Raw genomic sequence first — 26,937 nt, forward strand, 5'->3', positions numbered from 1 at the left:
CAGGGCGTAACCATGGCGATGGGATTTTAAACTTGAACAGTTCGTTTTTGAACGTTACCACAGTGGCGGTTGGTAGGTTTGATTTGGCTGCGGCGTGCTACCTAGTATGGGAGTACGCGCGTGAGGGCGTTGCCATGGCGACGGGTTTTAATTCAACAGTTACCTAGTGACTATTCTGATGTATACTAGTTAGTACAGAAGCATGCACTCTCTTTCTCTCACACACATGTGTGTGTGTGTGTGAGTGAGAGAGAGGCGGCTTCTAAAGCGTCTGTCCATTCTTCATGCAGCATCTCTCTTTCTCCTCCCCTCCCCTCCTCTCTCTCTCTCTCTCTCTCTCCCTCCCTGTGTCTCTCACATACACCACTCCGACACCAGGCTCCCAGAAGGAAACGCTCGGAGCTTTCCTCTACACCGTATCCTGCGTTAAACTCCAGTGAGTGTGTCAGCGCATTCTGCTTCTTCTCCATTCCCTCTCTCTGTCTCTCGACTCTTTCTTTCTTTGTTTTTTTTGTCGGTCATTTTTCTTGTCCTCGCGTGGTGAGACACAGGGAGACTCGGTTTGGGCGTAGCTGGAGGAGGACGCAGCCTTGGGTAAGGGTAAGGGGGCTTTTATTTGGGGGGAGCTAGCAGCAGCACCAGGCTAGTCACATCATTTCTGTCTTAAAACACACATTCGATTTGTCTTAACGAGATGTCTAGACGACTTCATCTCCTGTACCATATAAAACGTCGCGCCTGGGGATATTTCTTTCTCTCTCTCTCTCTCTCTCTCTTTCTCTCTCCCTCTCTCTTTTTGTCTGAGTGAAAGAAATTTTCTCCCCAAAAAAAACTATCAGCATTCAAACCCTCTTGTTCTCAGTATTATAACCAGACAACCAGACAATACTAAAAAATATAAATAAATAAAATAAGAGCGAGAGAGTACGACTTGCTAAATCCTTATACGATCAAATCTAATCTAATCCATTCTGATCTAGGCGTGTTAGGTGAACCTGTTGGTCTTGTGTTTAAAATTATTATTTTTTATTGTGCATAAATCAAACTTGTTGCATATGGAACGCATTATAAAATGGTTCCCGTACGACATCATGCTATAATCATGTATCATTTATTTACTTCTTGCACCTCCTTTTTTTTTTCTTCTTCACCATATTACGGTATATTTTACTCAACCCGTGACATCAGACAAGAACGAAACGATTACCTCGTTCCTACATGGTGATAGATGTTCTGATATAAAAAGAAGAAAAAAAGGGTCTCTATATATTTTTTCACTATTCATGCTGCCTAAACTTATTTGCTCCCCCCCCCCCCAATGAACAAACCAACCCACCCACCCCCTTTACCCCTATAGATCTCCCCTCCCCATGTCTCTCTATCCATCACTTTTGGGTTTCTATTGTTCTGTAGCTGGGCGGCTGGATGAGACCGGTCCTCCTCCTCCTCCTTCTCCACCTCCTCCTCCTCCTTTTTCTTCTTGTCTTTCTCCTTCTACGTCTCCTTCTCTTTTTCTCCCCCTCCTCCTTCTTTTCATGCACTCAAAAAAAAACCAACTAATTTTTAATCCCTGGTTTGTTTGTATGCTGAGAAGCAGAAGGCTTAAGATGCGTCGCTGAAGATTTCTCTTAATAAATTTAATTTTTTTTGTAAAAAAAAAAAAAAACGTTAACAAAAGCAGGTACTTGTGTCTGTCCATCTTTCGTCTGGAAAATAGCAAAAAGACTGGGAAAGGAAGAACGATATTAACTGAGAAAGACGTGGAATCTTTGCTTCAGACATCCTTCTCTTCTCTATAATTACAATAGCTGCCAAGATCGTATCCGACACCTCATCGATCAGATAAATCCTCCTACGGCAGTAATGATCTGCAAGAGGAGGAAAGATCTCCAAGACCTGATTATGAGAGACAGCGCATGTTAAGTGCAAAAAGAGATAACGTTCCTTTTTCACTTTTGAGTCAGGATAGCAAACAGGTTACAGTCCGCAGTTCGCAGAATTATGACTCTGTATGAAGATGATGATGAAGTGAGTCGTATAGATTTTATAACCATGTTTGACTTGTAAGTCTTGAGGCATGAAAAGGTTCTGATCTCGATACCCGTCTGCGTCTCGACAAACAAAAGAACCAAGATGGCTGTCGTCTTTCCGAGCCGTCTGTCGCTCTTAAAAAAAAAAAAAAACTTGATCGGTTCCTTGTTGCAACCTCAATTGTATCAGGACTCTATAAAAAATATCCAATGAATGTGTTTAATGTTGAAGCAGCAATTAGAAGTAAACTTCATCTGGGCCGATATGTAGAATCTGACCTTACGTGATTGATCATGATGCGCTTTGCGTTTATTTATTTATTTTTCCGTGATTTCGGTACGTCGTAACGTCAGAAGATGGGCACGCTGCAACGATCCTGATGTACGTTATAATGTAGTATATTACGTATGCCTCGTCATATATACAAATGCTCTGTTCTCTTCTGATCCAGACGTCCTTGCATTGTTTCGGTTGTAGTCTGGTTGGTCGGGTTGTTGTGTAACCATGGATACACGGTTAAATGCTGTCCAAGCTACTTATTATTAGCAAATATGTTGTGTTGTGTATACCATTTTTAAGGAACGTGACCAAACGGTCACTTGGGAATACTATTATAAATGTATATTAGTAGCCTGTATTATATCCAAAAGAGTGAGATATTATATTACAAGGTAATATAGTATATAGTGCCATAGGATATTTGTAGATATATTTAGTATACTGTTTATATAAATTGTGTATAACAACAAAGGTTGACGTGTTATATCCTTTTTACAGAACATGACCAAACGGCCACTTGGTAATGCTGTTATAAATGTATATTAGTATGGCGTATTTTGTCCAAAAGAGGCTACATAGTGGCATATGATATTTTTAAGTAAGTGTATATAACAACAAAGGTCAAAGCTTTAGATCATTTTGTGACATCGTTTTTCACTCTGAAAGCCCGATATTCTGGTAAACAACAATAACCCATGTATCATGTCATGATGAATAGCCACCATTGCAGCCTGGGGATGGTGCACATGACTCAGCCTTATTCTCTCTCCGCGCTCTGATTGGTCATCCAGCTCCCTTATTCCCAAAATAATTACAGGGAAAGAACCGGACGACCCCGCGAATGTCACAACCACCTCCATTAATAATCTTCCTAGCCGGCACCCACGTCTGCAGCGGAGCGATTATTCAAACCGCAGCAGCCATCCATACTCTCCAGGGCGACCGCGGCGTGGCTTTTCCCAAGATGGCCGTGCCAAAAAAAGGGCGCTGTGGTTTCCCTGCAGTCGCTCGTGCTCTTCCCTGATTGTGTTACTCTGTTGTTGCTGCGGTACAGATAAAGCCTCGACGGGTCGTGTGCAGTTGTCACACGCCACAGTTGTCCGTGCCTTTTTTTTCTCTCTCTTTTTATTTCAGACCAGCGTTGTGCTTGTAGTTTCCACTGTTTGTGTGTCCTCATTTTTTGGGGGGGATCTGGGTGACCTTTTGGTGGAGGTCAATTCTCTTCTAAAACTACACGCTGTGATTTACAGACTGTTGCATCAGAGGGGGATAAGTACTGCAGCGCCGGGGTTAATGTGGAAAAATACCAAACAGGAAACAAAGCTCTATATTTCACCACAACTTTTTTTTTTTTTTTTTACATAAATTGGATCAGTTTTTAGGCAGATAGGGGGGGCTTTTTGCATACTGAGCCATCAGAAGAGCCATATCCTGTGTTAAATCATTATCAGCAAGCCTGAGGTTAGGACTTGGATTTGCATTTCCTTCTCGTTTTATTACGGGTTCCTGTTTCAGGTCTGTTCACAACAAAGGATGATGAAAGGGTATAGATTTTAGTACAGATTTCAGCATGGCACCTTTTCTTTTTAGAGAACCGTCTGATGCACATACATGTCTGTTTTTCTTTTATTATTTAAAAGCTGGTAAGTTTAAAACAATGCCTAGCTAAAAACATGATGTATAACAAAGACGAGCACATCTTTTACACAAAAGACCTCTGATATAATAAATAATCTATATTTTAAAATAGATATAAATCCTAGCAAGAAATACACTCAGGTCTTATTTCAACAATAAGTTCAAAATAGGCAAATAAAACAGTAAAATATTCAATAAAAAGAAATGAAAACAGGGAGAAGAATAGAATATGTCCTCACACCCAAGGGAAAGAAAACCTTATTGAAACCCTAATTCTGTCTTTTCCGTTTTATTACATGTTCAGCTTATGTTCTTTTCGTCTCTAAGGAACATCATCACTCTGAACCTGATCTTGTGTCTCGGATCAGTGCTGTCTCTCTGTTTGAGATAAATTCACTATGTAACAAAAGATTCCCGTCTCGGGTCTGCGTATGGAGTTTTCATGTTTTCCCCATGCTTGGAGGTTTCCTCCACCAATCCAAAGACATGCATAAAGGGGTTAATTGGCGTTCCCAGATTGATTCTAGTGTGTCCCCTGTGATGTAGTGGCCACCTTTCCAGGCTGTACGTCACCTTGTACCTGAATTAAGAAAATGAATAAAAAAGCAACTTAATCCGTGTAAGAGTCCAAACTGATGAGTTTATTAGTTAAAATGAGATAATTTATTGCTGAATTGATTAAAAGTTATGTCCAGGCTCGTCATGGCAGTTTAGTGATATGTGAGGTCATAATGATGCTTTATCAGACAGAGGGAGTCATGAGTGCTCAGGTTTCTGTTGTGTGCTTGTTTGGACATATTAATGTCTTATAAATCGTTTAGTTGAGTATCCGCTCACGTCACTTAATCTAGTTTCACCTAAAACGTCACATGAAATATTATTAAACACCATATCCGGAGTTGCTTTAAATCAGGTTTTACTTTTTATTAGGGATGAGAATCACCAGGGACCAACCGATACAATATTATTACGATACCTAGGTGAAGATGCGATTTGTACTGTATTGTGACTCTATAAGTATCAATATTTTATAAATATCCCGGTCCAACATAATGCATTTCTTTTATTTATTTTTGTTACATTTTGCTATGATTTTGATCAAACTTGGCAGAATAATTCAGGATGCTGTTCTGCCTGTCACGAATAATTTAGAGTGCATCACCTGTAGGATTATACAGAAACTGCAATGTTTTTCAACCTCAAATAGTTTTATGAAAATTAAAAGGAAAACTTAATTGATTTCGGAGTCAGTGTGGCGATACACGAATTGCCACACAAAAGAATTGCGATACATCACTGAATCGAACAGAATTTTTCCTCCCAATCTCTACTGTTTGCAGTTTCTGAGATGCCTGACACTTCTGCGTGTGTGAAAGAGAGAGTGTATGTGTTTTAGTTTTGATTATTTGAGCCATACAAGCTCATTATTAATCACATGTGAAGCGCACATGACTGGGAATCTACACCGAGCGTAAACAAGGGCTCAGTAGTGAATACAAACCTGTTTAAAGGCCTGTTTTAAAAAATCAAATAAATTGGGCATTATTAGTGTGCATTATTGTGCTAGTGTGCAGCTCTGTCACATGAATGACTCAACAGCGAAATAAAGGGTGCCGTTAACTTTCTGTTTGTTGTAGATAGTCTGAGGCGCATCAGTTGACTCAGCTGTTCATTATTGTGCGTTCGCTGGTAGTATGGTGTGTTCCATCTGTGCCATGCCTGGCATAAAGGATGGGTAATCCTCTTATAGGGAGAGTACTGTGTGTGTGTGTGTGTGTGTGTGTGCGTGCATGTGGGCACGCCTTTTAGTTCCCTAGCTTGCTAGCCATATTGGCTGCCTGCCACAGATGTTATCTTCACCCATCATGGTGAATGAGTGTGTGTAAGAAATTGACCATGTGCACACACACACACACACACACACACACAGTACAGCGCTATTGATCGAACCCCACCAGCTGCTCCTGATCACCACTTATCTAATTTGCCCCCCGGCAGTGGCTCTGACTGTGAGCAGGATAATGGGTAATAGGTTTTGGTCTTCAGGTTACAAACGTCTCTTGAGATCAACTAAATGTCTTCTTACTTCCTCCTCGCCTGACTGGTCACAGGGAGAAAGAACGCAGATATCTGTTGTGTTCAGTCCACTCAGCATTACAGCTCATATGCGTAGTCACTTTCCCTCAGTTCCAGATTCGAGCCACAACGCTGCCTTTGTTACCGCTTCCGTCAGCCCTCCAGTTCGCCAAATCTCAAGCTCGTCGAAACAGCAACATTCACGGCATTGACCGGCGTGGTTTGTGTGGTTTATTTGTTTGCTGGCGTACACTAGTTCTCTGTTTTCTCTTTTCGCTCTTTGATTTCTTGCCCCATAGGCCGGAGGATGGTCAGCCAGCTCAAGCAGGATTAGCATCAGGCTTTGTACAGGGTTAACAAGCCCTGTCGTGTGTTAATCTTTCCATTTCTGGGAGTCAACCCCCTCCAGAGTTCGCAGCCTTGATGAGTCATGCCTGTTCGGATGCCGCGTAGTATGATACGGCTTAAGCAATTATCGAAACTGGTGAGATGAGTAGGCATGTGTAGCACCCCAAGGCAGAATAATGGACTATCCATGGGTATAGAATACAAAGGATGCCCAGTTAATCCTGAAACTACTTAAAATACTAGCATGCTTGAACTGAAATAGTGCCACAGATCAGGCCTCCCTGATCTGCAAATACACACACACACACAAAAAACTTATTTACAGTGCAAGGATTCTTTTATCCTACATTTGGACGGAGCCCAGGTACCCGACACACAGAAGCTATTGGCCGACCAACAAAAGTTACATCCTTACTCGCTACCACGTCCCAGTTCTTACTAAAGCTCTTGGCTTTCCCTCAGCGATTCGTTTTTGTTTTCACACTTCCCCAGAAGCCAACAGCCTCAAAAAGGCATTTGTTATGGTCTGACATCACCACCTGTACAGGCATCCCAACTCCTTCCTCCCGGCCCCCTCCCCTCTATGTATTCTCGGAAGAATCTGGTGGAGTCCAGTGAGCTTTGTTTCACAGCTGCTTGTTTGTGCACTGAGCCGAGGCGGCTTCCTGACCTTCTGTCCGAGGGCGTATCGAGAATGCGCTCGGATTTTGTAAATATGAACATGTGCACCAGGCGTCCCCTCAAGCGGTAGCAATCTAAGACTTCCTTCCGAAAGTCTCACGATGGATCAGATGACATAACAAACCTGTGTCAGTTCAGCCTGCTGAACTATTTAAACCTCGGTATTTGTGTGGTTGTGAAAAACGCTGTTTGTTTAACGAAAGCTAGCTCTTTGTTAGGAAAATGGCGTGGGTGCTTACGCCTCACTGTTTTCTTACTGCTGCTTGGGACACGTGAAAAAACTAAAATAAAACTAAAACCACTTTGCCTGCTTGCTCTCCTTTATATGGTGTACACCTGTCTGCCTTTTAGAATGAGATTTGGGTAACCCAATCAGTCAGTGCCATGCTGTTTTTTTTTTTATTACATTTATCGCTTGTTTTAGGGTCAAGAAGGTTTTGGTGTCTAAACACCTTGGTCTTGGTCAGTATTTTTCATAGGAAAGGTCTTTGATATATTTCATTATCAAGTATAAATAACACAAGAGTTCTGTGTTCTTTTGCTATTTAGTCCGTGGGACACAAGGGAGGGTCCACTACCGCCTCCGGTGGACGTAGGGATGTTGGACAGAGATGCCGCATTGTCTCACTCTGGCATTCGCGGATTGGTTGCGGTTACCACAGGCACCACGGTGCATTAGCGAACCCGGCCTGGTCTCAGCAAAACGCCAAAGGGTGATAAATTGCTGATGATTACTGGGTCAGAAAGCTTTAGCATACCCCCTTTTTAAGCGCCAAACCAGAGCATTGGAAAAGTGAACAGCTGATGAAAGCTTTTTTTCCCAGAAACAGAGTCATACCGAGCTAAGGATTGACTCTGCGTCATCCTTAGCTTTGTGCAAATCTTTCCTCTCTGAAGTTCCTCTACCGATGGTTATTTAAAGAAAAGCCACGCATGATAAAAACATGTGTTATAAACATGCAAGCTATTCATGAGCATGATTGCTACCGTCCTGTGTGTTTAGTCGCATAGCAATTTTTTTGCCACAAGCACAGTACATTCAGAGCTGTTTGAGAGGTTCCTGCCGGGCCTCATTCCTCGTTTATTCGAGTGGTGATGAAAAGCAGTTCTGCTGTTCAGGAATGCGTTTATTCCTACACGCTTATAGTGCTGTCTTTCCTGCATGTTGTCGAATCACAAGAGCAGGGAGCAAATTGGCCTTAAAATATGCAGATGGCCTGATTAGACAGTGGAGCTAGTCAGAGGATCTTGTCTTCTCGTTTAGGCAGCTATTGGAAAACTCTGCTTTGTTGGAGGACAGCCCAAAAGGAAAACGATGTAGGATGTTCTTGAAAAGGGAGTTGTAGAAATAAATTGTTTTTTCTTAGAGAGATACAGAAGATTTTTTTTTTTATTCTTTCTATCCTTTCCAAGGCTAATTTGTTAATCCTGCCAAACTAACGGGTCAAGAAAGAAGCTTGGACTTGTGGCTGAGCCCTTAGCCGAGCCTAAAAGACTATTATGTAAAATTTTCTAATAGAAAGATGACCTTTCCCATCCTACACCACTCTAAAATTATTGCATCCCCAGCCCATGAAGTAAAGACTCAGATCCAGGACTTCCAGACTGTTTTGGCTGCTTGGTAACCCTCCAGCTTCAAAAAGGACACTCCTCTGCCTGCTGAGCGAGCGTCTGATTAATCGCTATGACGCAGGAAAAAAAAGACCTCATCCACGGCAGCACCCTTTAACCAGCAGGAAGACAACGGGACAGTGAGGGCGCCGGCGATGAAATATTTTACGCATGCCGTGGTCTCGATGTGCAGGCGGTTTGCTCTCGCCGATCGACCCTTTTCTGGAATAAGGAGTTGCATTTGTGCTTGGAGGTTAAGTGGTTGCTGACGGGTTTTTGAATGTAGGCGGAGGGTGATTTAAGAGGCTATGAGGCGTGTTCAAAAAATAAAAAACATATATGACTCGTCTCAGAAGAGAGACATAGCTTCTGGTGTTGAAAGGGGATCTTATTTATGTGGTTTTTTGGATAAGGTATTGCTACTTCTGTCGTCATCTTTTTTTTGTTTCTTTGACTGGGAAGTCCCAGACTTCTCTCTCTTTCTCTCTCTCCTTCTCTGTTTGCTAAGATCGTTCTCTCAGAGTGTGTGTAGCTACATGAATGTTCTCCCTCTGCACTTTTTCTTCTCTACCACTTTTCCCTTCATTTCTCTTACTCTCTCTTTCTTTCTCCCTCTGCGTTTCCTCAGCTGTTAAGGCCATCTGTCCAAACACTCCTAAGAGCACTAGCGCAGATCTTTTCTGCTGGACAGAAGGAGGGAGGAAGAGGGGTGACTGAGAGCAGTGCATCTAGCTCTTAAAGACCTTCTGAAAAAGGAAGTAGGGGGGGAAAGGGCAGCTCAGGCTGACCAGGATGATGTAATGATAGTGGGTGTGAGAGAACGACATATTCGGTGCGGAAGTTAGAGCATGGACTGTTTTCCGCCTCGGGTCCAGAGGGACCTCAAGCTTCATTTTTTTCTTTTTCCCATGCACCCCAACCTCAATTGGGCCAAGCCACCTCCTCTGGCTGGCTGCTCTAATGCATTTGTGTCGCTCTTAAATTGAACATAAACCCACTGCGTCAGAAAGGGTAAAATGTTTTCCCAACCAAGGCTCAGATGTTCACAGTGAGACTCTAATACAAACCATCTCATTCTTTAACACAGAACAACTATATTACGACCCCACAAAGGCTTATTAATGCGCCGTATCAACTGTGAAACTGTAATAATAGCTCAATCTGTATACATCTGTAGATAATTAAAAACACACTACCATCATAATCCACAAGTTTTTTAAGGTGCAGCTGTTTTCAGTACTGATTGTTTAGATTTTTTTTTGTACTCTAAATATGTTCAGCTTGATTTTACTCTCATGTTGTTTCTAATGCTGGGCCTGATTCTCAGAAGACAACCCTAATCCGAAGCCATTTCCCAAGTTCCTGTCTAAGAGCGCTGTAAATGTTTCACTGCTCTCGTCCTGATTCTTACCCTGCACCACTTTTCTGTGTTTTCAGGTTACCTGCTGTACCTAATAGCGGTTAACTCACTGCCTTGCTGAGTTTCCGAGTTCCCTGTTCTTTCCCCAAGATGAAACCAGACGGGGTTGACACAGGAGCGACGGAGCCGATGGTCGCTCTAGACGCAGATGTTACACATCAGGGGGAGCCGCTGGGCGAAGGCCAAGAACAGGCTCCGCCGGCTTCACAAATACAAGAGATGGAGCAGGGCGAATCTCAGACGGGAGGATCCGAGTCGCCTACGGCGGCCACCAAGGATAAGCCTGCGGACCCAAAAGCAAAGACGAAGGGTGCCACCAAAACAAAGGCGTCTGCCACCGGCGCTCGTCCTGGCACCAATCCAAGCCGCATGACGAATGGTGTACAGAAGCCGGCGCAAGCCAACGGCATTGCCAAGAAGACCACCACCAGCGCGGCCATCGAGAAGAAGACGACCACCACAGCTACAAAAAAACCCACAGGGGCAGTGACTACCAGACCTGCCACCAAGACCACAGAGAAGAAACCTGCCGCGGCACCAAAGACCACCGGGATGACACAGCCAGTCAAGAAAACAGCTGTGAATGGGGACAAGGCCAAACCAAAATCGGCAGGTAGATAAAAACCGGTGCTGTTAAAAGACGAATGACTATTAGAACGAGGAACAGCCAATGTCCACAAATATACACCATGATTTGTATGGTTGTTTGTTTAGATCATTCTTTTTCTGATAAAATTACTGGAAAAGCTAGAAACAGCAGAAAGGATGACACCACTGCAACCAAGAGTATATAAATATGCATTGCGATCTATCTATGGGAATTACAAGGGGACAGCCCGATTCGATATTATCAAGATACCCAGGTGTCGATTCTATAAATATCATGATTCAATAATAAATTTTTTCTCTGTAGGATTATAAAGGAACTTCAACATTTTATCACCTCAAACATATATAAATTAAAAACAATAATTTTGGAGTCAATGCGGCGATACACAAATTGTCACACTAAATAATCACAATACAATACTGAATCGATTTCCCCCATCTCTATTACTTTTAGTGAATTTTTAGATAAAGGAGCATACAGTTCATTTAAACTGTCTTTTAACCTTCAGCAGCTCCGGCTCCCAGAACCGCTGTCGCCACTGCCAAGGTTGGCACAACTTCCTCTCCGAAAACAGACAAGCCACCCGTCTCCAAGACAACCAGGTAGGCGTTTTATTGCTGCAGGTGTTACCAAGCTGCCTGACAGATTGGGTCAGGGAATAGGGTGTTGGGTTGCATATTAAGGCTTTCTTTCTTTCTTTCTTTCTTTCTTTCTTTCTTTCTTTCTTTCTCTCTCTTTCTCTACATAACATTAGCACAACACCTAGTTTTTCAGCATCTGGACACGACTTTTGGAAAACATTTCGCTTTGCCCTGATAGTCTGGTCCCGGGGTAGATTTGCGAGATAAGACTCAGAGATATGAATGAGACACGAGGCGGTGTACAGTGTTTGTGCGGAGCGTCAGCAATCAGCTCAGATTATCGCGAATACCTGAGTGGAGAAACAAACATGACCGCTTGGCGCCTCTGCCTGAACGGCGGCTTTGTTGCAGAGCCAAGAAGAGGAATGTCCTGAAGTGCTTCGGTGGTCTCTGTCTCTCTGCCTCATACTCGTGTGTGTGTGTGTGTGTGTGTGTGTTTTGGAATATGATTGTTTTAACTATGTGACTAAATAGTAAGCTTTATGTGTTTTGTGTGAAGTTATCTTCTGCGGTGTTTGCTTAAGTCATGACAGTATCTCCTGCTTTGTTTCTGAAGGAGGATTTCGGGATTTCATTAAGCCACGCGTCTTACTCGTTTGCTCTGCCAAGCCAGGATCGTTTTGTTGGACGAGCGTCCTTACCCGAGACAGCACCATAAATCATATTTTATTGTTCGTGACCTTATTTCAACTTTTTTTTTTTTTTTTTTGTATTCCTCATACATTCCTCAAATGTGAACACACTATTTATAACAGAGTGTGTAATGAAAGCTTTTTTTGACCCATTACTTGTGATCACGCTCACGCCGTCGACTTCTCTATTTATCGTTGTTGTCATGGAGCGGCTGCGCATTACATCATCTCCTAATCTTTACGGAAATCTGATTGGCCACGGAAGGTCATGGTATGCAAAACGGCATTGTGTCATATCGTGTGGTTGGATCAGAAATGAGAAAACTGCAGACGCTCCCGTGTGTTCGGATGAATCATGGCTTTTCATCCGAACCAGTGAATAGGTATATAAAAAATAAAATAAATAAGTAAACCCGTCTGATCTTTATTTGAGTGATAAGGTGATTAGATAAAATTTCATAATTTCTGTGTATAGCAGGGTGGATCAGAATCTCGACACGTAGCACCGCTTTTTTTGCATGCCTTGTTTGTGTGTGTGTGTGTGAATGCGTGCATGATTATTCTTTTAATATTTGGGCCACAATGCAAATGCGCTTGTAAAGCGCGCGTGTATGTGTGTGTGTGTGTGTGTGCAGGCTGAAAAGGAGGGGCCCTTTAGAGCTCTCTGCAGTGTAGGCTCCACAGCGGACGGTGCCTGAATAAAACATGGAAACCGAACACACATATAGCTCTGTGTGTGAGAGAATGTGTGTGTGTGGGATCGTGCGTGTGCCTGACAACACTGGCATTTATACGTCTGTATGTTGGAATTCCTGTCACAGTGTTTCTGTGGGTGTGTGTGTGTGTGTGTGTGTGTGGATGAGAGACATGCAGAGAGAATGGCTCCGTTGTGGTGAACTGTGATAACGTTGGACTGCGCCATGCCGGCGTGTGCCGTTTTAATGAACAGGGGCAGTGGATGGACGTGTGACCTTGACGCAGTGGGTGTGTCCTTCAGCCACGCTGGGGGGTCACGCCGAGCCAATTCACATTACACTCTGAAAATCTCTCTCTCTTTGTCTTTCTCTGTGTGTGTATGTCTGCATTTGCCTCTCCCTCTGTCTCTATCTCTCTGTCTTTATTGTTTAATGTCTCTTAATCTATTTCTCTGTCTTTCTTTCTCTTTATCTGTTTTTCTCATTCTCTCTCTGTTGCTTTCTGTATCTCTGAGTCACTCACACTGACTCTGCTTCTGTTTCTCCCTCCCTCTCTCTCTTTCTCTCTCTTTCTCTACTACTGCACTGCATCTAATCACCAAATGGATCTTGCAGTAGAGGAGAGATGGGTGTGGCACTTGTGTTTGTGTGTGTGTGTGTGTGTGTGTGTGTTTGTGTGTGTGGGTTAAAATGTAACCACTGGCACTTGATTGACGGATTGCGTTAAACCCCAGCCTTGCTCCACGCTCTTCAGCTTCTCGGCCAGCTTTCCACTCTGTGTGTTTAAACCCGAGGTAGTGTGCCTTGTTCTTGGTTTCTGCACACACACACACACACACGCTGTGATTAGTGTTACAGCCGAGAAGCTTGCTTAATGTCATGTGGTTTCACTGACCGTCCCGGATACACTGATCTCACACCAGGGGCTCGGGCACACGCCCAAGTACACTCGACCTCAAGCTCTGGTCTGTCTGAGTAACCTGAACGCTCTTGCTTCAAATCCATGTGGAAAGAAAAACTTGCATACTTGGCCACGATTTGATTTAGGATTTAAAACTAATCGTACCCAAAAACCACAAAGAAATATCAATATTTACAACGCAACATCATCAACGACGTCCATGTACACATAAGTATGCGATTCTCTGAACTGCACTGTAAAGTAGGAAGGCAGGCATCGGGCATGCTGGTCTTGTCCAAATTAACAAAAATATGGGCTGAAGGTGGACTTCCTTGTGTTCATTTTTCTTTTTCTTTGTGTTTACTGGTGCATCACAGGTGCTTACTGCCACCTGCTGTATCGGAGAGTGAGAGGACACGTCTTATTCAGGCATAAACTGTTCCCAGTGTGGGAGCATGGTGGTGTCAGCTCAGGATTCTGTCTGCATGGAATTTGCATGTTCTCCTTGTGGTATGTGGGGTCCCAAAGACATACAGAGTCGGCTTTACCCCAATATTTAGGTTTATTTGGTATATCTATTAATTTCCAAATTGCAAACCTTCAATTTGTTTCCGGCATGAATCAGCGCCATGTGAGTTTTGAAGGTTAATCTTTCTGGGGGTTTTTTAAGAGCTGTTAACCATGACAAACCTTGTGTCTCTGAAGAACCAGTGCGCCCATCAGTACGGCCGTCTTTATCTTTTTGTGGCAGCTGGCATCCACTGCATTTACTGCCTCTCAGGACACTGCTGTGGTTCAGTGGTAGGTTTCTTGCCTACCATGCGGAACCCGGAAGACCCGTGTTCGATTTCCAGCCAATGCCTAAACCCCGGCCACTGGATGCAGTGCCGATCCCAAGACCAGATAAAATGGGAGGGTTGCGCCAGGAAGGGCATCCGGCGTAACTGCAAATCAGTTGGTCTTTTGTGGCGACCACTCGACGGGAGTAGCCAAATAGCTAACAACAGCATCGCTCTCATGGTAGCAGAATAAACAGGTACAAAAGTCGTAGCGCGAGAGGGAACTATGCTCTACTAGTTAATCAATCACGGATGACAGTGTTCCCTCCAGACTGATTGGATGGCCCACGCAAAACTACTCTAAGTGTGGGAAACACTGGACATTCCTACTTCAGACAAATTGAACTAGCATCTAGTTCCATTGTCAGCATTGCGTCTTTTTGCTTACTACCATAATGGAGAGACATCAAATTATATAAATGTACTATTTGGCCTTCCTCAGCATTTTTGGGACTGCAAGACGAGGAGACATTAGACACTCGAGCATTTCTGCAGCATGTAGGGATTTGTCTGCTTTTTTTATGAGTTAGTTTCGTGTATCTGCTCGCTCTGGGAAGCGTCCACACTGGGGAGGTGTTTGGATTTGGATCGATGCCCGCTCAGTGTCTATCGCTAAAATGGTGTCCGTTTGAGGCACTAGCAGAATCAGTTAAGGGGGCTAAAGAATCCCGGTTGCCTAATTAAAGCTTTGGCTGTTAGTTGCCAGTTCCCTTCCGCTACACGGGGAGGTCTCTGCCTCTGCTTACTCAGTCACTTTGGGGAAAAATTCAGCAGCAATGTTGGCTCACTTTCATGCGATTCAGACCATATGTTTTCTGCGCTGACTTTAAAAAAATATTTAAAAGAGTCCTCATGTCGACACAAATGCCTGCTGACTCACGCCTACTGACTAATGCCTAATGAGTCAGTGTTATTTGTTAAAGAAAAAAAGCCCAGGGCTACATTCATGAACTTCAAGGTGTGTGTGTGTGTGTGTGTGTGTGTGTGTGTGTGTGTGTGTGTGTGTGTGTGCATGTGTGTGCAATTGTTTTCTTTTTTCGGGTTATAATGTAAATGTTATTCTTCTGCCCCTCCAGCTGAGACACAGATCCCAGTGGCCTAGCCAATGGTAACATTAAACTTTTACAGACATATAAAATATGAAAAAAGTGGCCTAGTTTATGTTTCTTCTCTATTCTAGACTGCACAATCCGTAACTAATAGACTGCACGTAAGAAGCATGGTTTAACTTTTGAAAAGCGGCACTAATACAAAGTTTTATTGTCTGTAATGGGATGAGCATCGCGCCTCGACTCCTCTCTGTCACGTTACGTTTGAAGTGAACTGACATTAATTCTCTTACCCTCCTCGCTGGCTCACTAAATCGACTCAGTCCTGTCACTGGTGATTATGCGATTTGGTTTGAGCCGGGGTATTTAGTTGCGGCCCTCTGCATCCTGTTCCTTCATATTGGATACTGGAAGTTTCTTACCTCTCCCAGCATCCACGCCTCCGGGCTCAGGCCCTGTTTTTAATACTGGCTTTAATAACCACTTTCCCAAACAATGGTCTGAGGTTGCTTGCTCCACATAACTTTTGAGAGCGCCTGACAACAGATTATTAGTTTGGGAGTCAAGTTAATTTTAGAGTTCCGAACTTCTGGGAAAATTACGCCTGCTAATATTTGCGTTTGCCCAAGTAAATTTAAAAGCATATATTTCATACAGTACCTCCTGCTTTGGCTTTAAAGGAGTAGTTTGTTAGCAGTCTCCGAGGTCTGATTATTTTTTGTAGAAGTAGCAGCTACGGTATATGAGGTAGCACTTTGTTAACTCATTATCAGAAGTAGCGGTTCCTTAGCTAACAGCATTAGCAGTTTTTCTAATTAATTAGTTGAGTAATTATTATCAGTAACAGTTTGTTAAGTCATTAGTTAACTAATTATTAGAAGTAGCAGTTTTTTTAACTCATTAGCAGCAGTAGCAGTTTGTTAAATAAATAGCAGCTGCAACAGTTTATCTCATTAAAAGCAGTAGCAGTTTGCTAACTCATTCTTCGCAGTAGCAGTTTGCTAACTCATTTGTAGTAGCAGTTTGTTTTCTCATTGATAGCCCTAGCAGTCCGCTAACTTATGCATAACAATTTAATCAGTACAATGTTGGTCAGTTCAAGTCATTCTTGCTAGATAAATCAGCATTGATTCAGAATTGATTTACACTATTAATTTTAATTATATAAGTAAACATACGCACGTTATATGATGGAAAATCTATTAAACAATTATAGCACAACTTCTGAAGAGAATATGAGATTAATACTTTTACTTTTTCTTTGAATTTTATGGACTGCTGGTGCAATACTGTCACCTACTGGCCTGGAGGGTGGAGTGGAACAGTGGCAGGAAAAAAGAAATTGTCAATTTGTACGAGACATGACATTTAAACAATCACCAACACTGCATTTTAATGTTTAGATACTTTTAATGATTTGGAATACTTCAAAACCTGTAAAAAATATATATATAATAAGCTGCTTGAAATAAAATAGACAGTACACGTACGTGCTACTGGGCTGAAAATGGCTAGAAAAAGTTCACCTTTGATTCACAGCTTTAGTATCTTCTGTCCATAACCTTAGGGTCTCACTGTTAAGCAAGTTGCTCGTGTTGCATGTGGGTGTGTAGCATTAAATGTGTTTTGTTTATTTATTTATACTGTATGGTACTAGCTCAGTTGACTTAATAGTGTAGTTATTATGCATAATCATATCATCGTAAAATTTAAATCTCTTCATTCAGTAGAAAAAATGGACTAAGCTTTCTCAAGAGCCATATAGGAGACTCTTGTAGATACTCCAATACAGTCACCACTGCCTAGTCCTGTTGGGCGTCTCTGGTGTGAGGCAGATATGATACATTCCTCGATACCACGTCAGAGATCCCATACGTTAAAGATACAAAACCAGTCAAAGTTTGGACACAATATGATTCACACCTCAATCACATTCAATGCAACACAAAGGCTGTGCAATTCAATGAGATTGATAATTTATTAATCAAATAAAATTAAAACCTTCCACAAACTGACTTCTTTTCCCCAACTTCTGTCAAAGTTTACAGTACTGTATACTTTTAATAGACCAGGCTCAGAAAATTAAGGACACTCAAGGTTAAAGGCAGGTAGGCGAACTCACCAGTGAGCAGCAGAAAGCAATTTCTATATTATGAGCAATGGAAGGTGGAGGAGGTTTTCGTTCTCTGTAACACTGCAAGGCTGGATGTGTCAGTTATCACCTTCGAACGAGTGGAGCTGCTACCCTGCGGCACATTCAATAAACTCACAAGACTTTGCTTACCACTCTCGAGGGTGGTAGGTGGAGATGAATCCGAACCCGAGGCGGGGGACGTCGGGGCACTGGCACACATTGTTGCCTCTTCAGGTGAGTTGTAAGCTTCGTTGTACTGCTGCAGATTTTGCAATTTCCATCCAACTTCTCAAGCTTCCCTTTTCTTTTGTGAAACCAGGAGTTTGGTTTATAGTTCACAAGTGAGCATTTACACTCAGCCTCTGCCGTAGTTATATGTGTGTATACTAAGCACACATTCAAATGAAATCTAATTTAGGAGGAATAAAAATATCTAAGTATTAAATTATTGGGTAAATTATGTTTCTAAATAAATAAATAAAACATCAAATTATTAAATAGATCAGACTTTATCGATGCAAACATATAATAAATAATAGATTTTGACTTCTTTCCAAAAATACATCAATTCACAGCGGCTCTGCTGATGCGCTCTAATTCATGCATCGATACGAATCAGGATTTCTGATTTCCTGTCCCTTCTGTCTTGGCATTTCTGTTTCCTATAACCCCTGCAATTGTGTGGCAGGATGTAAAAGAACCAATCTCCAGTATGACTATATCCTCATTGTTATTCGGGCCCTGTGAACGCATACCAGCGTACAACACCAAACAAGAAAAGGGTTTACTTTGGAATGATATGAGACCTCACTTTGTATTTATATTCCAGTTTTTTCTTTTATTACTTCTGATGTGCCTTTCCTCAACTGACAAACTCCTTCATGTCAGTGTAAAATAAGCTAAATCAGGAAGACACCACTTTTGCTGCTAAGCCCATTCTTGTTTTATCACTGCATAAACAGCCTTCCATACTCATGGCTCAATGCGTAGGACGTGGATGTCATATCTCTGATATTCCCTCTCTCTTCCTTTCACCGGAATACACGCTGAATATTCAGCAGTTGTGCGCTTTGCCTTCACACACACATACAGGCATGCATACAAGTGGGATTTGAATGGATATTTTTGTTCGTGCTTGTGCAGTATTAAAGATTAAAGAGACTTGCCGCTCTCCCTGTCTTGTCATCCACGCCGGCGCTCTCGTTGGTTCAGAATCTATATTTAGAACAGGCCGCTAGTGGAGCGTGTATTAACAAGGTCAACCAGGATCTGGGTTGCTTTTCTCAGCCCTGATGGGAAGCCCATGGCCTACACTACCACTTATGTGGTCATGTGGTTATGTGGGTCACTGTTAAAGACAGGGACTATGACAGTGTCAGGAGAGTGAAGTGTTGTGCGTTAGGTTTGACAGGATTGTTTTATTCTTGTGTGTTTTGGCAGACTGTTCTGCTCATTTTGATTTTTCAGGGACTAAATGGTAAAGACAGATAAGTGTGTCTGGTTAAAAGAGAAAGCTCTATAGATGAGGTGAGGAACAGGAAATAAAAGGGGACAAGACCAAGAGCTATTAATACAGCCACTTAGTAGTAAACAGGATGCCCAGTGCTGTAATGAACTTATTTAACTACATTCACACTAGAAAGTTGCTCATGGGTGTTATCAAATTAGGGCCCCATTGAACCCCAGTGAATAAGGGTTTCCGAGAACACGTCCCCAAAGTCTGGTTCTTTTTTATCAGTGAGAACACAAGAAACAGTGAACTGGGTCCGCTTGAAGAGGGGGTCTCAGGTACTGTACAGCGTACCCGGGCACGGATGAAAACAGATAGGGAAACCAATCAAACCTGAAAGTGGAAGTTGATCGCTGTTTAGAAGCGACATTATCAGTGCTGTTGGTTTCCTCTAAAATCTTCATGTGTCTGTGGCACGAGGCAATCCTTAGAAAATGTCATTAATGTTAGGCATAGTGAGAAGGTTAACTTTATTATGTTCTTCTTGTGCTTAATAGTGGCTCACAAACCAACCGATGCCTCCTGCTGTATCGAACAGTGTAAATACGCAAGTGTACCCGAGAACAGAGAACATTTTTATTTTTTTTTATTCAGATGAGATTTGCATTAGATTTGTTGGAAGATTATCAAAGCAGGCAAACTATTAACTGCATACACTCACCAAAGGCACCAGTCACCGCTGTATGATCTTTCTATGCAAAACGCTGAGATCTGATAAATTGTCAGACACACAAAAGGGCAGTCTTTTGGATTTTTTTTTTTTTTAATTGAGAACATCTTAGGTTAGATGTCCTGTGACATCTCTTTGTTTGCAACAAAGCCTACTTGTTGCAGTGTGAATGTAGAATTATCGTGATTACTGATGCACACTCTAACTCATCATATAGAACTCACAAATGCTTTCTTTTTCCTTGAATTGCTCATGAAGAGCACACAAATGATGAGAATACATGTTAAAGCTGAGTAAGTTCTGAGAGTGTTTGTGGTTTAAAATATGATGACAGCTCAGTAGAGGCAGGCATTCTTTCTACTTTTTGATCAGAGGCCATGTTAAAATGTGACTGGTCGTTAGTTGTCCTCTGTGGAACAAGTGTGATAGAATATGTGCTAAAGAAATGGGTCATTAAGGACAATTGTACTCAGTAGACTGTAACTTAGTTTAGGGGATCTTTACAAATTTCTACTTTACTTTGTCAGTAATCTTGGCCCAGTTTTTAAAAACAGAAACATCTGACCCGATCTTATCTTACATTCCTGCTCTGAGCTACAAATAAATACAGGACCATGCCTTTTTACCTTCTTTCCCACTGCTTTGCTTTAAAGCCTTTTCCTTTCGGTCCTCCAGGGCCCAGATCATCATTGTAAACAATTGGCTGAGATCAAACTAAGCATCATGGTCACAACCAGAAAGAGTATTACCCTCAGAGTAATATTCAACATGTCAATATGCCATTTTTTACTTTGAGTTAACTTTGTATAGTGAATAATGTCTTCGGTATGTACTAAGTAACCATTTTCTTTTTATCAATCCCTCTCCAGGCCTGTCACAGCTACCACAACTTCTCGTCCAACTTCTGCTGCACCAAAATCAGCTTCCGCTGCCACATCCAAGACACCAACAACTGCATCAAAGACCACTCCTTCTGCAGCAAAAACAACCCCCTCCAGTGCTAAACCATCACCCGCAAAAACTCCTTCTGCTAGTCGAGCTCCAGCCACATCCACAAAGACCCCTACACCTGCCAAGAAAGGTAGATTTTAAAATTTTAAATTGATATTTATATAACCTTAAAGGAAACATTTTTATTCTTAAATGTTTGCCATGCCCTTTTCACATTTTCTCTATTGACAGACAAGTTAAAATATTTGAGATCATACACCTGACATATTGTCTGAAAATGTAACATGTAGTGGGTTCAGTTCATTCCATTGTAAGGAAAAATAAGTTAATATAAAACTATACATGATAAACCTTTAAAACATTTACCAGTTATCGTATTAATTAAGACAGAACAACATTTATTTGCTGTGGTCAATTATTTTACATGATTTTATGTTTAATAGCATTCAGTGTTTTCTTCATTCAATACTGATTCCTGTCACAGTAACAAATACTGAGAACATTCTTCCTGCTTATGTGTTTAGATGCAAGCAAGCCAGCCACCCCAGCAGCCAAGAAGTCAACTGCCTCCCCTCTCACTCGCCCTGCTTCAACCAAGACCAGCAAGCCTGACACCATGAAGGCAGCAACGCCAGCCAAATCAGAGTCTGTCTCCAAGAAACCCTCTACCCCCAGCAAGCCAGCAGTGGAAGCCAAGACGAGCAAGCCTAAGGAGAGCAAACCAACTCCATCAAAGGAAATTAATGCCACTTTGAAAACATCTAGCACTAAGAACAGCACAGCCAAGGCAGCCAGTCCTAAGAAGGTAGTGGGTAGCAGCACTCCCATGCCAGTTAAACGTGGCCCCAAAGCTGCACATAAAGAGGAAATATCTCCTGCTGTTGCAGTCGAAGCTGTGGCTGTTGTTGCTGCCGCCACAGCTGCTGGTACCTTTATTACAGTGACAGACAAGGAATCTGAAGTCAAGAAAGAACTACAGCCTGAAGTTGCACCTGAAGTTAAGCTCGAAAGTTCACCTGAAACTAAACTCGAAGTTGCACCTGAACCCAAGCTCGAAGATGCTCCTGAACCCAAAGTTGAAGCAGCACCTGAGCCCAATTTCGAAAATGAACCTAAGCCCTCTTCACCACTTCCATTGGAAACCGAACCTCAACTTGCACCAGAAACCAAGTTTGAACATCTGCCCGAAACTATATCTGAACTCTTACCAGAAACCAAGACTGAACTTGAAACTGAACCCAAATCAGAGTTTATGGAAATGGAGTCAGAATTTACATCACAAACTATGTCTGAACTCGTGCTTGAAACCAAGACTATACTTGCATCTGAACCCAGAACAGACATCATGTTGCAAGGTGAGTCTGAATATGTGCCTGAAACTATGTCTAAACCCCTCCTTGAAACTACGCCTGCAATTGTACCTGAACCCGAATCAGAACTTCCATTAGAAAGTGAACCAGAACACACACCTGAATACCTGCTTGAAACCAAGCATGCAGTTGTACCTGAACCTAAATCAGAACTTCCATTAGAAAGTGAACCAGAACACGCACCTGAATACCTGCTTGAAACCAAGCATGCAGTTGTACCTGAACCTGAATCAGAACTCCCATTAGAAAGTGAACCAGAACAGCCACCTGAATACCTGCTTGAAACCAAGCATGGAGTTGTACCTGAACCTGAATCAGAACTCCCATTAGAAAGTGAACCAGTATACACACCTAAACATCTGCTTGAAACCACACCCGCAGTTGAACATGAACCTCAATTAGAACTGCCATTAGAAAATGAACCAGAACACACACCTGAACAACTGCTTGAAACCAAGCCTGGAGTTGTACCTGAACCCGAATCAGAACTGCCATTAGAAAGTGAACATCAATATACATCAGAACACCTGCTTGAAACCAAGCACGAATTTGCACCTGAATCCCAATCAGAACTCCCATTAGAATATGAACCTGAACATACACCCGAACTCCTGCTTGAAATCAAGCCCGCAATAGTACCTGAACCTCAACCAGAACTCTCATTAGAAATTGACCCTGACCAAACACCTGAACACCTGCTTGAAACTAAGCCTGCAATTGTACCTGATCCTGAATCAGAACTCCCATTAGAAAATGAACCTGAATATATGTCAGAACACCTGCATGAGATAAAGCATGAATTTTCACCTGAACCCCAATCAGAACTTCCAGTGGAAACTGAGTCTGAATTCCCGCTTGAAACCAAGTCTGAGTTTTCCTCTGTCCCTGAATCCAAGCCTGAACTCCTGCTGGAAACAGAATCTGAAATTACCTCTGAACCTAAATATGAACCACTGTTGCAAACAGAGCCTGAAATTTTCCCTGAACCCGAGTCCCAACTCTCGTTTCAAGCGCAGCCTGAAACTTTGCCCGAAATAGCCTCAGAATCCACAGTTGAATCTTTGATTGCTGCTGCAGTTCAGAACATTGAAGCAGACACTGAGGATATTCCATCACATACAGAAGAAGAAAAATCTGAAGAGGTGGTGCCACAGTTGGCTGATCAGCTGGATCTAGTCAGTCTTGAGCAAACAAATGCTCCTTCTACTCTCGGAACAACAGTCATGTCCCCACCGTCCTCCCCTACAGAAGAATCTCCTGTTCATTTGGAACCCCACAAATCTGCTCCACTGCAAGATATGTATGCTGCCAGTAATCCCTGGGCACAAAATCAACCCATGTTTTCAAGTGACATTACAACAGAAAATCGAGAGCAAGAAGAGGAAGTAGAAGAAGATCTCGGGGCTACCATAGAGGCTGCACCTGAGGAGGCAGTGGATGTAGAGAAAACTTTTAGTCTTGGAGTGGCACCTGACCTGTTGAGTACCTCTCATGTTGAGCATTTCAGCAGTGTGTCGCCTATTTCTCCTGGTATGGAGAAGGAGGAGGCAGTGGAAAAGGCAGAGGAAGAAATTAATGAGGATGATCATGTTGAGGAGGAAGAGGAAGAAGAAGACCAGCAGCAGGAGAGCGACAGTGTAAAGATTCAAGCAGTGCTTGAAACACAGAACGTGGATGATTTTATGTTTGGATTATCAGAATTTGGCAGCTCCAGCGGTGGCACATTGCAGTGTGGTGATTTTGAAAGGATAATGCAGCAGGAGCAAGATAAAGCAACCTTACAATTCCAAATGGAAAGTCATCACTGTGATGAAGATGGAGAGGAGTTCTCTGTAAAAAATGTGGAAATGGAACAGCCATTTATGGGGCCACCTGGTGTTAAATCTTTTTCGGATGAAGAGGATGAGGACGATGAAGAGGAGGAGGAGGACGAGCAGGAAAAGGAAGATATGGACATTGGTCCAGAGCATATTCACAAGGACCACATAGAGTTTGGCCATGAGCAAGATGGTAATCAGCAGCACCTCAAATCTGAAGAAGAGGAAGAGCATGAGGATGAAGATGTTGAGATGGTTAGTGAAGGCCAGATGGAGAGTGGAAGCAAGATTTCTGGAAATGTTGATGAGGATGACTACGAGGAAGGATATTTAGATAATTTGAACCGCACAGCTCCAGCTCCTTCAATACCCATGACTGCAGCCTGGGGCCCATCCAACCCCTTTGCAGACACTTGGGCTCAGCCAACCTCAATCAACATAACATCCAGTCCCATAGACATTAAGGCAGCTGATCCTGAGACTCCCACAAAGTCACCTGCTGAAGCCTGGCTGGAGAAGCCTCTAGGGCATTTGACAGAACCACACCATGAGGTCCGTGAAGAGATGGAGAGCTCAGTTCCAGTGGATGGCATTAATCTGTGTGCACCTCCAATTGGTATGTCCCAGTCAAGCACCCTTAGTGGAACGGCTCTGGCAGCCCACAGCAGCAGTGAGACCAGCACACCTGAAGAACTGCGTGACTACGACAGCAGCTCAGGTGTGGAATCACGTTCAGACAAGCAACAGACTCCTGTCCCCACTGCCCAACCTGACCAGGATCAGGACCTTGGGATTCACCTAGAGCGCGGGGATGGGGAGGAAGAAGAGGCAGAGACTCTGCCTGCGGATGAGATCCTGGGTGATGCTCCAACCGCACCAGCATCTGTTCCATCATCCCCTACTACTTCTGGAGATGAGGCAAGTGATACTGAAGGAGAGATGCAAATTAATGAACCTGATGCTCCAATTGATGACACTGCAGCCTTAGATAGTCCTTCTGCCTCCCGAAATCTGCCTGCCTTAGAGGAAGATGAGGAGGCCACCGACATGCAGGCCGGAGAGGAAGACGGTGGGACCCCGCAGTCTGCCAACTCTGTAGCTTCCTATGGCTTTGACTGCTCAGTATCCAACTCCAATGCCCATTCTACTGCCGAGAGCTGTGGTAAGAGCCCTGGGATTTTCTCTCTAGAGAATGAAGACCAGCTTCCGGAAGAAGCAAAGGATCCCTCGCTTATTAAGGAGCTGACCTTGCCTGCGGCGGCCGCTCAAGCCGAGGATCTACTGGGCTGTCCTGTTGACCTGCTTCCCCTTGGCCAGCAAGGAGAGTCACAAGCCAATGCTGATGAGCAGTACCTGCTGTGTGGGAAGACAGGAGCAAGCGCTCTTGAGGAGTCCGACCCCGAGTCTCCTATGCACCTGTCTCCTCAGCACGGGGACAGCACTGATGGGCAGCCACCTTACTATTCTACCATATGTGATAACACTGATAGCTTTCTCGCAGGTAATGTATAAAGCCCCTGAACGAAATGCACCTTTTTCCCCGCATCCTTCCCAAGACAGCACCCTCTCTTCCTTTTTGTTTGTTTTTTTACCAGTCCAGGCGATGGTGTAATGAAATGGAGGACATAGGGGGACGGACTGTAGGTTTATCAGTGCTGCTTTCTCTTTCTTACTACTATTATAGTCATGGTTATGATTGTATGGCTTAAACTCCTGTATGTACAATAGCTATTCTCATTTTCTATTAGAATGTACTATTGAATAACACTGCATACTACAGCACCCCTGAACTTGGATCGATAGACTGAACTGTTGTGAAGTCCTTTAACAAAAAACAAAACAAACAAAAAAAATACAGGAAAAGGATCACATTGGATGGACTCTATCTATGTTTGTATTTATCCTACTGTTTTTACCGAACAAATGTCAAATGTTTTTTTTTTTATACCTGTTTTCAATTGTTTATTTTTGTTAAGTTCCCAGTCTTCTCTTGCACTGTAGACGTACCCTTACATCTTTTTTTAAACTTGTTTCTGTGTCAGAATTAACTGTTTTAGCACTAACTAAGGATAGATCTTCTTCCAGAGGCCTCGCACTTTGGGTTTTTTCAATGTAGGGAATTGTTGGAATGTTAGATGGCAAGCAATGTTGTTTTGTTTTTACATTTTTTTTTCTCTCCTAGTTAAAAGAAAATTTCCAGCACATTTGTGAAGGATAACTTATAAGTCACATACCACAGCTTTTTAAGTACTCAGCAGTGATCTGGTTGTATTGATTTGCAGTAGCTGGACATTTTTACTTTGGCTCAAATATGCTTCAATGTGGTGGGGAAAAATGTCACTTTCGTTTAAAGAAAAAAAAGACACTTGAATGTGGGTGGCGACTATTAGACATTTGGATTGGAAATTGCATGTACAACTAATTGCGTTACTGTAATACTGTTCAAGACCTGTTATGTCAGGATAATCACAATAATAATAATAATAATAATAATAACGGTTCAAGCTAATTAAACGGTTTTTCAAAATTCCATTAAACATCATTTCAAGGCCATCTGTTCCCGTTTCTTATTACCCGCATGGTGATAAAAATATATACATATATAGCTATGTATGTATCCTTACATTATGGAGTTTAGGTGTCCATTGAGACATCTATCCCGTTGGTGCAGTTTCATGGAGTCTGACTGGGAACAGGAATGGTGTTACCTCCTAATGGAATTTTGATGAAATGACAGCCCTGTTGTTCACACCCATCATCTCCAGCATGATTTAAAATGCTATTCCTCCCTGATAGAAGAGTCTGCACATCCAGCAATATACAAATGAACTCTCGCTCCAGGTTGGCATGTCTGTCTACTGATCCTTAAGGAATGTTACCTCTAGATTTTCAAATAAGGCTACACACAGTCTGACATTAGCCTGAATGCATATTCTTTTTTGCCTCTGGGTAATAATTTTGAGGTTTCATTGTCTTCTGCCATCTCTGTTTTGCTCCCTTTCATTCATTTTCTTCATAAAAGATCTCCACACCA

General features: G+C 42.6%; 1 protein-coding gene across 3 annotated transcripts; it reads left to right on the forward strand.

Moving 5' to 3' along the window:
• Window positions 1-351: 351 nt before the first annotated feature.
• Window positions 352-26,937, forward strand: prr36b (proline rich 36b). Of its 3 annotated transcripts, none has more exons than XM_053489825.1 (5): window positions 352-436; window positions 10,102-10,697; window positions 11,203-11,296; window positions 20,635-20,846; window positions 21,241-26,937. In XM_053489825.1, exons 2-5 carry the CDS (start codon window positions 10,175-10,177, stop codon window positions 25,413-25,415), a joined length of 5,004 nt encoding a protein of 1,667 aa, XP_053345800.1. In that variant the 5' UTR covers window positions 352-436; window positions 10,102-10,174; the 3' UTR covers window positions 25,416-26,937. The 3 variants fall into 3 exon arrangements, with proteins under 3 accessions (XP_053345800.1, XP_053345801.1, XP_053345802.1); XM_053489826.1 differs by having other exon boundaries at window positions 363-594; XM_053489827.1 differs by having other exon boundaries at window positions 376-594; window positions 11,206-11,296.

The sequence above is a fragment of the Clarias gariepinus genome, chromosome 28 (assembly GCF_024256425.1).
Source record: "Clarias gariepinus isolate MV-2021 ecotype Netherlands chromosome 28, CGAR_prim_01v2, whole genome shotgun sequence".
NCBI classification, from domain to species: domain Eukaryota; kingdom Metazoa; phylum Chordata; class Actinopteri; order Siluriformes; family Clariidae; genus Clarias; species Clarias gariepinus.